General features: G+C 38.0%; 1 protein-coding gene across 14 annotated transcripts in view; it reads right to left on the bottom strand.

Annotated features, from left to right (window-relative positions):
• PTPRK (protein tyrosine phosphatase receptor type K) overlaps nucleotides 1-12,157 on the bottom strand; it is a 430,669-nt gene that overhangs the window by 177,988 nt on the left and 240,524 nt on the right. For all 14 annotated transcript variants that reach the window (XM_067466813.1, XM_060753318.2, XM_060753320.2 and 11 more), the window contains exon 6: nucleotides 2,885-3,059. In XM_067466813.1, the coding sequence (XP_067322914.1) occupies nucleotides 2,885-3,059 (175 nt within the window). The remainder of the gene's footprint in view (nucleotides 1-2,884; nucleotides 3,060-12,157) is intronic.

Here is a 12,157-nt window from a genome sequence, read left to right as displayed (position 1 = left end):
CCTTGTGCTATAATTAATAATATTAGAGGCATCAGGGAGATGAAGAAATAAGACAACTTAAAAAGAAATTATTTTGCTTTCTTACTTACAAATTATTAGATGTTCCTGATTTTACAATGCCCTTAAAAATTCACACAGATTTCATAGAAATAAACATTTTGCACTATTCAGTGGTTACTTTTTCTACATCTGCAAATGAATTAAAAAGTGACTGTTAAATCCTTCCCTAGTGTTATTGTCTTTCTTTTTGAAGTCATTTACATGTATGTGTCTGTTTGCGTATGTGTGCCTCTACATTCAAAATATGAATGATAAATACTGTATATTACTGACTTTAGTTCCAGGCATCAAGCACAATCTAAAAACACTGAGGGAATTTAAGAGATTTTCTTCAATTAAATTTGCATTCTGCAAATCTCCTACATAAATTGCTTGTGGAAGAAGAGGTCAGGCACCTGTTTATACAGATTTGTGCTCTGAAAACCAATTAAAATTATTACTGCTCAGATCAATCAACAGGCTGAAAGCATTTCATTATTGACATGATACATCTTTTGTAAACATAATTCAACTATAATGTTAGATAGAGTCTTTCTTATTGGGGGAGAGAGTGAGAGACGGTGAGTTCGATCCAAAGTCTCCAAGATGCCAATCAATTTAAAGAGACCAAGTGAATTTGTAGGGTTTCTTAGGCAGGAAAAATTCATATGAATTTTTGAAATATAGCCTATATCACCTGGTACTTATTAGCAGTCTTCCATTCAAGTACTGAAAAAAGGCCTAAGGATGTTATCCTACAGGCGAGAAGGAAGTGGGGGAAAGTGTTTGGAAGAGTGGGGACTCCTTTTAACCTGGTAATGTACGACTTTGGGGATCGCCAGCCATCCCACATCCTTTCAGGAGTCTTCTCTCCATCTCTCCAAGTGGCCATGCATCATGGGATGGTTTCCATGGGACTTCATTTTGCCACCAAGCAAAAATGAAGAGAGAAAAAAAAAAAAGGGGGGGGGTTACATGGAATAAGGTACTATCTTATAAAATTTTTGTTTGATTACGCTGTGTTTAATTTATTGATGTTAGGCTCTTGCGTTGTTTTGATATGTGGGGTTCTTCTGGGGTTATTATGTTAATATTTGTCTGCATTAAATGTTTGCTGTTGTATGCTGGAATTCACCCTGAGTACTCCTTGGGGAGATAGGGTGGAATATAAATAAAGTTTTTATTATTATTTATTTATTATCTTCCAAGATCAGGCAGGATCTGGTGCACTAAGGGTACTTAAGCCCTGAAACTGCAGTGGGGGCTCCACTGGCACGATTCTGCTGAATTGAATAGTAATACAAATGGATGAGTGACAAGCCATACACTTGCTTGTGTATACTACACCAAACAGGTCTTCAAAGGAAAAACGTTCCTTGTATCCTTCACTTACACTAAGCCTAGAAATTCATTTTTGCTGGTTCAGTGGATCTTAATGTCTTCTAATGATACCACTGTGTTCAGTTTCATATATCTTCTACTGTCTGTTAAAATAATCCCAAGGAGCTCTGGTCAGAATCAAATGTAGATGCTAGCTAGGAATGATTAGTCTGAATGGAGAAAGGTCAAGGTTCAATTGACGGCTGAATATGTTGGATACAAAAAAGTGTGTTGAAACAGCTCCCTCTATGTATTTGTGGCGAATGCCTATTTTTCTATTTCAGACCAAAAAAAATATTTTTCCATAATGTACAATATTTCGATTTTAAAATTTCACTGTTCATTCTCTATTTCAATAGTGGCCTACCAATTATTATACCATACACCTTAAACATACATTCTATCCAATTTATACTGGTAATTGAACACAGCAAGTTTTAATATATTTTAGCCACAGCTGCTATTATTCATCTTCCATTCACTAATAACCAGCGTTGTTGAAGTTTGTCTTCTACAAGCTGAAAGGATTCTCATTACTCAAAATGATATGGAAGCAACACTCAAGACATGACAAAGTAAATTGCATTTTATCGTATCTTTTCCCCCATTCCTGCGGCTGAGGGAACTCATAGATCGATATGCTTCAGCAAGAGAATCTACACTGAAATTTTCATTTGTTCCAAACAGCAACAAAAAGACCTTAAGCATGCCCTGTCACTTTCGGTTTAGGAAGAAATGCACTAATAAACTCTTACCCTTGGGTCATCTTTGACAATGGGCAATACTCTGCCAGCTCTTGTTAAAGAGAATTCACATCAGTGGCCCAAAAATTTCCTTTAAAATTACCATCTTTTGTATCCATGTAGCAGGATGTCAGCTTTAAAGTGCCATTGAGATACAGGACCTGTCACTATAGTTAATTTTCAGCACAGTTTTAACACCAGGGTAGCTCATCCCCCAGGGCATGTTTTTTGACTAACGAGGTTTACTGGGGAGCTATCCAAACAAACAGGAAAACACTGCTACCCCATATTGCTTTCCAAATACAGCATTAAGCAAGGAACTCTATGTACTCAGTCTTTAAAATGATACCACTCCGGACAGGAAAGCAGAGTAGTTGAAAATATAGTCCTGAGGTGGAAAAGCCATGAAAATATTTTTCCCAATGCTTGCACTCTTCAGTATGAAAGACTATTTATATGCTGAACTTTAAAACTCATACAAGAATGAATCTCCCATATTTCTGCATGCCTCAAGATAGATCAGCAATTCCCAAATCTTGATCCTCCAGTTGTTTTGAACTTTAGCTCCCAGAAGCCCTAGCTGACTTGGCCAACAATAAGGAATTCTTAGAACTGAAATATAAAAAATCTGGAGGACCAAAGATTTGGAACCAATGTGATAGAATATAATGTCATAACTAGCATCAGAAACTATCTCCCAGCAATCAGTAAAAGACACTTACCTCGAACAATGAGTTGAGCAAAGTTGGAAACTCCAGAACCTCTCTCAGACTGAGTAACACAGCGGTATAAATCCTGGTCTGTTTTTGTTACTTCTTGAAGCTTAAATGTAGCAGCAAATCGTCTGTGATTTATATTTTTAGTTTGGGCCACTGGAATGTCTTCTCCATTCCGTCTCTGGAGAGAAGGAAAACCAAGATATAAAGGTAAGATGATTAAATGCTGCCTTTGCAACCTGGATTGTTACTACAAATATTCTGGCAAGATATATCACAAATTTCACAAACATGTATCACACCCTATAATATATTGTACACAGACTTCATTAATTCACATTATGTCAATGTGCTTATCAGTTTTCTAAAATGTGCCTTCTTGGAAGGAGGTTTGTGAGTTCTGATTACTACACCAATACCTTTTTTCTTAGCCTCTTTCATAGCATGAATGCAATGAATGATTTTATGTTATTCCATTTAGCAAATGGGCTACATATCCTTTGAGGGCACGTTTACATTGATCACTTACTGTGAAGGAGCCCTAAATCAGCTCCATGGTGGGAAAATGCTGCATGGAGTTGATCCAGGGTAATGTGGATAAGACCACCTAAATGCGACCATGACCCATGTTAATCAAAGAATTCTGAGAAACCCATGACTTTGGGCCCATTTAAACATTTGGGTCAGTTCCAAGATGGAACTGGCTACCACTGTTTATACTAACACACTTCATTTCTTGGGCTCAGGCAGGCTGGGGACATGGTATGGCACTTACCAGCTCCTCCTGTTCTTTGCGTTGTGGTGGTTTCTGGACACAGCATGGGTCCTGTTTGTTGGCCATCACATGCAGTGATGTTGTAAGGGGGCAACTGGGGATGGGAGGGCAAGGATGGGGTGATTCCTCCTCTCTTCCCTACCTCATCACCTGATAACCACTGCCAGTATCCCTGCAAGTGATGACCAACTGGCAGGATACATGTTGCATCAAGAGACCACTGCAACATGAATAACAAGAGGAGATGGTAAGAGTGGCCTTTCAGCAGTACTGATCTGGTTTGGCGCTTCTTGATTATCAGAACTCTCTCCCACCTCCACAGTGGCTGGGGTGGTGGTTGTGTAAACCATGTCAGGGCCAATCTGATGTACACCATTCCAGATCAGTCCCAGGATCAATGTAGATCAATATAGTTCTGCCTTAACTCTCCAAAGAGGGGAAGTAAATCAAGATGATTTATCTGCTTTTCTGGAGACATCACAAAAGGGAATGTCACCTGTGTAAGAGGGGATACCAAGGAAAATGAGACACTACAGAAGAGCGAAACATCTCTTCATAGCCCAAAAGATGCAGTATAGTTATGACTACAAAAGGACTTCTTGTTAAAGACTAAGCAACTGTCTGAGATCCTCATATGCTCAGAAATGACTTATAAACCATATAAGAATATTGGTTATTAAAATTGAAGGATTTAGTGGAAATGGTTCAATATATCAATTAATGAAAAAATCATTGATATTTTTGAAATACTGAAAACTACTGTGAGAACCCCGTAACCCACCCTGCTAAACACAGATGGTCTTGATAAGCCAGAAGCTTGTCAGACCCTCCCTGCCCCATTGGCATCGCCAATAGCCTTGTATATGGTGGGTTTGAAATGAAGAGTTCCTACTGATAAGAACTAGACAAAGGGAGGGTCCCTGCAGGGCAGAGGGTATGGATTATGACGTGAAACTGCCTGATTATTTTTTAACCAATTGAGTCTGACAATGATTGTGTGATGCCCCCAACAGGGTGGCATAGTCCTTTGAACAATGAAAGCAAAAGCACGATCACTGCTCGAAGGCCCTCCATATTGGAGGCACAACTGGGAGCTCCAGTTTTCTGTATTTTTCTGCCTCATTTTAAATTTTCAGAAAAAAATCCTGGTTACTTTGTTAGAGATTGGGGTGATACTCCTGACTTTTTTGGGGGAAAGAATGGCAATTTAATGATATTAATAGCTATTTTATTGTTGCTATGGCCTTCATATTATAGCAACCCTAAGGTGAACCACAGGGTTTTTCTGAGGCTGAGACTATGTGATTTACTCAATGTCACTCAGTAGATTTCCATGACTAAGGAGGGAACTGAAACCTGGTATTCAGAAGCCCATTCCAATGCTCAAGCCACTAAATACAAAAATGAAGTTCAAGTTCACTTTATTGTTGTCAATGACCAGCTGGAGAGAAGAAGGACACAGTCTGTACAAGCACATCAGATTTAAGGGTTGAGAGATTTAACACTTTAAAATGTTAAAATAGGTGTAACATTATTATAAAAAATGAAGGTGAAGTGTAACATATAGATAAAACATATAGATATAGGGTATAGGGTTACAGCCTGTGCTGGATGGGGTCGCACTCCCCTTGAAGGCGCAGGTTCGCAGCTTGGGTGTGACCCTGGATTCATCGCTGAGCCTGGATCCCCAGGTTTCAGCGGTGACCAGGGGAGCATTTGCATAGCTTAGGCTCGTGCGCCAGCTGCGCCCGTATCTTGGGAAGTCTGACTTGGCCACGGTGGTACACGCTTTGGTCACATCCCGCCTCGACTACTGCAACGCTCTCTACGTGGGGCTGCCCTTGAAGACGGCCCGGAAGCTCCAGCTAGTCCAGCGCGCGGCAGCCATGTTGTTAACCGGAGCGGGACGCAGGGAGCATACAACGCCCTTGTTGTCCCAGCTCCACTGGCTGCCGATTTGCTACCGGGCCCAATTTAAGGTGCTGGTGCTATCCTACAAAGCCCTAAACGGTTCCGGCCCAAAATACCTTGCGGACCGCATCTCGGCCTACGAGCCCACGAGGACCTTGAGATCATCTGGGGAGGCCCTTCTCTCGGTCCCGCCTGCCTCACAGGCACGCCTGGCGGGGACAAGAGAGCGGGCCTTCTCGGTGGTGGCCCCCCGGCTATGGAACTCCCTCCCTGCTGAAATTAGACAGGCGCCCTCCCTTATGGCCTTCCGTAAGGGCCTAAAAACATGGCTCTTCGAGAAGGCCTTCAACTGAGTGCTATGCTATCGGAAGGACGACCGGAATGGACTATGACTATGAGATTGATTATGACCCCAAATAAGACGAAGCGGATTTTTAGTTTAATTAGATGTCTGTATTAGTAAGATGTTGTACTGTGGTCTTGACTCATTGTAAATTGTTGTTTTTTCTATGTTTTGTACACCGCCACGAGTCGCCCTAGGGCTGAGAGCGGCGGTTAATAAGTGCAAGTAATAAATAAATAAATAATAAATAAATAAAATAGAATATTACAAGATAACATCTACAATAGTGAATACAAGAAACTGGGGCATCCAGTGACAATGACTAAGGGTAGACTCCAGGCTGAAAATAAGTTATGTTTTCACATAGCAGCATAATCAAAAGATGGCATCTGCAACTACAAAATGTAGTGATAGCCTCTAACCTGATCTATTAAGATTATTCTTGTGTCATATTTGAATATAGTTTGTCAGAGAATCCATAATTTTCTGTTGAATCGGTCAACCAAAAATGAATAAACCTCACCCAGACTAGAAAAGATAGATGTCAATAATTCAGTATTATATTATTAGCAAATTGTCTGAGAAAATAAAGCTGTTGTCAAGTCCTTGCCAAATGCATTATGAAGATATTAATTTCAATTAAAAAGGTCAACTCCCCCCACCACACACATAAAGAAATCCTTCACAGCTCTTGATAGGAGTCGAAAGCTCCTTCACCTAATAAAAAGTGTGAAAACTGTCTTGCTGACACATTTTAGAAGCATATGATGAATACTTCCCTTCACAATGATCAACAGAATTGTTATTGGTAATAGGTTAGAATTCTGGAACAAATTTTCTGAAAATCAATTTAATTTCCTTTATCCCAGGCTCTCAACAGAAAGCAGCATCAAGTTAGCTATGCGATTTAAGCATTATTTCTAAAATTCTGGGTACCATTAAGTGCAACATCTAAAAATAAAATTTGAAGAGTAGTACACAGCCGAAAATCTGCAAAATATAATCTCCCTTTAAGCCCTTTGAGCACGTTATCATAGATGCCGCTGTTATCTGCCACTTTGGGTCAGATCAATCAATCAATCAATCAATCAATCAAGCTGTATTCAAGAGTTTTTGGAAGCATCTCAGTAAACTGCAAGGTTTACCCATAACTTTTTCTTATAGTATAAGACCCATCCTTTTCCCTGAATGCTCAATGAACAATAGTTTTATACGTTTCAGTTTTATGTACAATCTATTTTATTTTATTTATGTTATGACTAAAAAAATCAGTCAGCATCTATTTAGGCTGACAGGTGAGGCCTTTGCTTGAGAAGAGGTGATTCCTAATACACATGCACAAGGTTTGCACCCATCCACAAAGGTATAATCTTTCTCTCCCTCCATACCCTGCTCCTCCTTGCCCTTTGAAAAAGCCCCCCAAAACAAATACTAGACATGCATAAGGGCTGCATGAAGAGATTGTTGATCCCTGACTTGGTGACAGATTTCTTTCAAAGCTGGATTTTGGGGTTTCGATACACATAAAGTAGAGGGCTAAATTTAAAAAAAATTAAATAAGTATATAGAGTAAATGCAAACCACTGGTTTTGACTTTAGAATCTGTAAAGGCTAGCAGAGAAGTTCACCTGAAAGACTACTTCCTTCCATATATACTGTATGTATCTCTGACCCGGGAGTATTCCCCTGGTGTTCTCCCTTGGGTGCACATACAAGATGTAGTTAGCAAGGACTTGGGAGAGTGCCATTTGAATAGTAGGATCCTTGAAAGGTAGCAGCTGAGAGTCACCTGTTAGCTCTTATTTTATTTGTGTCGAAGAGAGATGACAGGATATAAACAACGGCTAGTCCCCACTAGAACAGATCTACAGGATCACCAACACCTACCACAGTCATAAACCAAACTGTTCAATGACAGAAAATGGATTTCTGAGACATTCATTATACATGGTCAATGATGTGTCCTACAGCCTTGTAATTGGGGAAGAATCTGACAATGACATTCCCCCAGATGTCATGCAATACCCCAACATTGAAAGCAGTTAAGCATTTAGAAAAAAACAGAGCAAAAAAAAAAAACCCAATGAGAATAGAGAGAGAGAAAGGTTTATGTGATTCCTAGCTCTCGACTACTGAAGGACCTTGTTAAACCCAACGAGACTATATAGAGAGAGAAGTTTATGTGACTCCTAGCTTTCGACTATGGAAGGACCTTGTTAACTGAGGCAGAATTAAATTCAAGTGAGGAGCAACTTCTCATTTGCTGCAGTTACAAGGTAAAACAACAAGGAACTCCACACTAAAGAGCCAGAGGAAATGATCCTATTTGTCTGAGAAGGAAAAGCTCGCTTCAAACCTAAATGACAGAGATGGCTTCAAAAGATTAAATGTAGAGTGACAAGTAGGATTTCATATACAAACACAGAGAGTCTTCACTGAACTTGCCAGGAAAAACTCTGAAGCAAAATAGTATAAAGAATAAAACAGAAGCCTTGCTGTCTGATGCTAATGAATAGTGAGTCTTCCAAAACTTTTATTTTCATATGACACAGACTATCAAGAATCCCTATCAGCATTGGTTGTGTTGATAGGGATACTGGAAGCTTTAGTCCAAAAATAATATTTTGAGTTTCTTATATACAGATACATAGACCAACATATTTTTATTTGGAAATGACAACCTGCATCACTAAAAAGATGTCCTTTAACTTGGATATTTGCAAGTTTATAAAAACAGTTGTATATATTATTTAAGTATATTATCTTTCAGTCCCCAACTATTCAAATATATGAAAATACCCTTAAGTATATTATTATGCAATATTATTATATATTATTGTATATTATTATGTCTGCATCCTGTTCAGAGTTAAGGAAAATGTCTAGAACTCAGCAGTAAATAGAAGCTTGTAATACTGAAATCACCAGAATCACAGTTTAATCACCAATGATTACATTTATGAAGTGCCTGTGTCTATTGTAATTCTTATATTGTTATGTATTAATATGTTTTATGTAATTATGATGTTGTTTATTGTTTGTGTTTTCGGTTGTGTTTTGGTTTTCTTTATTGTAATTGTTGTTCAGGCCTGGCCCCATGTAAGCCACTCTGAGTCCCCAGTGGGGGGATGGTGGTGGGATACAAATAAAGTTTATTATTATTGTTATTATTATTAATAATAATAATCCAGTAAATATTTTCTTCATATCGCTTTGTATATTCTCCATGCCTTAATAGCTGCTCAATGACTATAGAGAAAACTCTACCCATTTCAGATGCAAGAATTTATTAGGCTGATTAAATTTTACTAAAGTCTGCAATGTCTATACAGTTCAACAGGATGAAGGATTACATCTTCGCAACTAGATATGTTTTCATACTCAAACGATAGATGTAGAACTGGATGTCTTATTGAGAAAATCAGTCTAAATACTTAAAAGCCATTGGATCCTGTCTGATATGAGAAGCTAAAAAGCGTTAGTTCTGGCTAGTGAGAGATGGCCAACATATACCAGATGTTGTAGGCTATAGTTCAGAGGAAGGAATGGGCAAACACACCTCAGAGTATTATTTTTGCCTAAGTAAGCCCTATAAAATACATGGGGTCACCATAAATATACATACACTCACACACACATGATCTTATCTTGTGGATTTCATTAAAAATGGCTATATGTTATCTTAAAATGTATTATTCCACTACATTTTTGCCATGTCATCAACAAAAGAGAGCAATTTAACAACAAGAACAGTATCAGTGAAATAATGGTGAAATTAAGATATAAAATTGAGGCCTGCAATCTTCAACATATTTAACTGTAGTAAGTCCTGGCAAACACATATGCATTTTCTTTTCTGAACACAGGAACAAGACTCTGCTGCATGAGTATTTCATATGATAGGTCAAGTATCAGAACTGCATCATGCACTGACTTGAGGAGCTGTATTTTAGTTCAGCCACAGTTGCTTTTTTTGTTTATTTTTCCCCCAGAAACAATAAAAAACCCGAGGAGGTGAATATAAGAGTAAAGAAAGGAAATCTGCAAAAGAGAAAAGGAGAGAGATGGGCAAGGTCTGAAGATGTCAGGCTCATAGGCAACAAACTATGTTCTTTCACCTGAAATATATATCATTGGCAAGTGAATTACACAGTGGAAGCATTTCAAAAGAGCACATGAGTATCTTATCTACAAGTCTATTAGTATTTCCATTAGGATGCTAGTGGTATCTATATGAATAGCCAAGGAGCACCTGTGGTTTAAGAAAGGAAAGCATAAATAAGGACATAGTCCGAGTTGTAAAGTCAAAACATAAACAAAAAGGAACTATTATTTTTTTTGCATCGAGCTAGTCAATTTGGTAGGTAGAGTGTTAAAAACTGGCCATGATTTTTATATCATATTATACATTTTTTGCTGTCACATATTTTTTAGAAATAAATTTGAGGGAAAGAATACATTTTCATAATTATTGTATTAATTATTCTAATTTCATCTTATTCTTTTTTTTTCATTTTTTTGGAGAAAAAAGGCTGCAATTTTTTTAAATTCTTTTCCATTTTTGCCCCCATCCTAGACCTGAACATCTTTAGCAAATTTAATGAATGCTAAAAGTACAGTGTTTGTACAAATAATGCTTTTCCCAAACAGCTAACATTCCAAGCTGTGTGCAAAACCCAGCAAAACTGTGAGATCTTACTCTTGCTTTTAATCTTAATCTTGTTGTCAGTGGCTCAATGAATGAATTAATGAGAATTACCTCCATGTTGACTTACCATTCAACAATTGAGAGACTGGGCTTACTTTAATCAGAATTAACCAACAGGAGGCTAGCCACGTGTAAAAGTGAGCATCTCACTTAACCTGCTGAAATCTGGATTTGAACAGATGACATAATAGAACTGTTTCAAAAGATATGCTTGAATATAACACTAGATTGAAATGCACATGAATATTGCACAAACTTGTTTTTATGGTCAGACCATGCATTCTGGATGCAAGGAAATCTGCAAAAAAAAAAATGAAACTCATATGAGACAACTGAGTTCAGGGAAATGTATGTTAATTTGGGAAACACTATCAGGAGGAGTCTAAAAAAATAAACTGGAAAAATACTTTAAAACCAAGAGCTGTAAGAGAGAGATTTCCTAAAGAATGATGTAATGGTGGGTAAACTTTAAGCTCTTACTAATTTGCAGAATTGAGTCCAATCTGCTGAATTGAGTGTCACCACCGATGCAGTACAGCAATGAGACAGAACAAGATGGAGGTATAAATTGCTCATAGGACACTAGCAGTGGATTTGAAGGAAGGAAGGAAAGCCAGCCGGCAAGCCCTCCCAAGGAGATTTGTAAGAATTGATTTTATAGTAAGAGTAAAAGTAAAGAGGTGTGATGCAAGAAATCTTAGAAGCCAATGCTGTGCAACAGCAGTATGCCAAGGAATTCAGCACAGATTGATTTAAGGCAATGTTACCTTAAGGCCTAAGCAAAGTAGATGCTAGAGCAGCCTTAGTAATGTAGTGATTACAACAATGGGTAAAAAAAAGATCCCATAGCCAACAGAAGACCTCAAAACTCCAGATCTGACAAAAATTTCCAAAGAAGGCAAATTATTTTTGCTGCTATTTTTCTCCTGCTTCTACTATGCATGTTCTCCCCTACCCACCTCTACTTCTATGATGCCTACTGGCATTTAAACTATTTTGAAAAGAAACATTTCTAGGTATACACATAATACAAATGAGAAGTAAGGTAGAAAACAAGTAAATTAAAGACCTGGAAGATATTTTACATCTCCATATATGTGGGAAGCAGACAAGTTCTTGTGATGGGAGGCAACAAGAGAAAGGAAAGAAAAGGGAGGAGTGGACCGAGATAAAGCCTAAAGAGAAACCAGGTTCTAATATTGCTTCATCTAGTAAAATGTCTGAACCCTATAGAAAATTTTGATTCCTTTGCATAGGAAGGACTGATGAAGATTTTTACCCTTTGGAAACAGTTTCAAAAACTGCTGAAATGTAACTAATAGAAAGCAACATCCAATCTGTGTTCCTAAGAACATACAAGTAACACATAGATTTGGAACAGAAGACTGACTTGCTATAAAACACTGTTAATACCTGTTAATAATGACCATTTATTGTCTATTCTTAAATATAGGAGACATATTTTGCTTCTTGCTATTGAGAATACAGCAGCTTTCAAAGAATGGTTGACTTTGTTGGCAACAAGCCTAGGGAAACCCCAGG

Source organism: Anolis sagrei, chromosome 1, assembly GCF_037176765.1.
Source record: "Anolis sagrei isolate rAnoSag1 chromosome 1, rAnoSag1.mat, whole genome shotgun sequence".
Classification (NCBI taxonomy): Eukaryota; Metazoa; Chordata; class Lepidosauria; order Squamata; family Dactyloidae; genus Anolis; species Anolis sagrei.
Note: the sequence above shows the minus strand (reverse complement) of the source record. Positions and strands in the feature narration are given on the sequence as shown.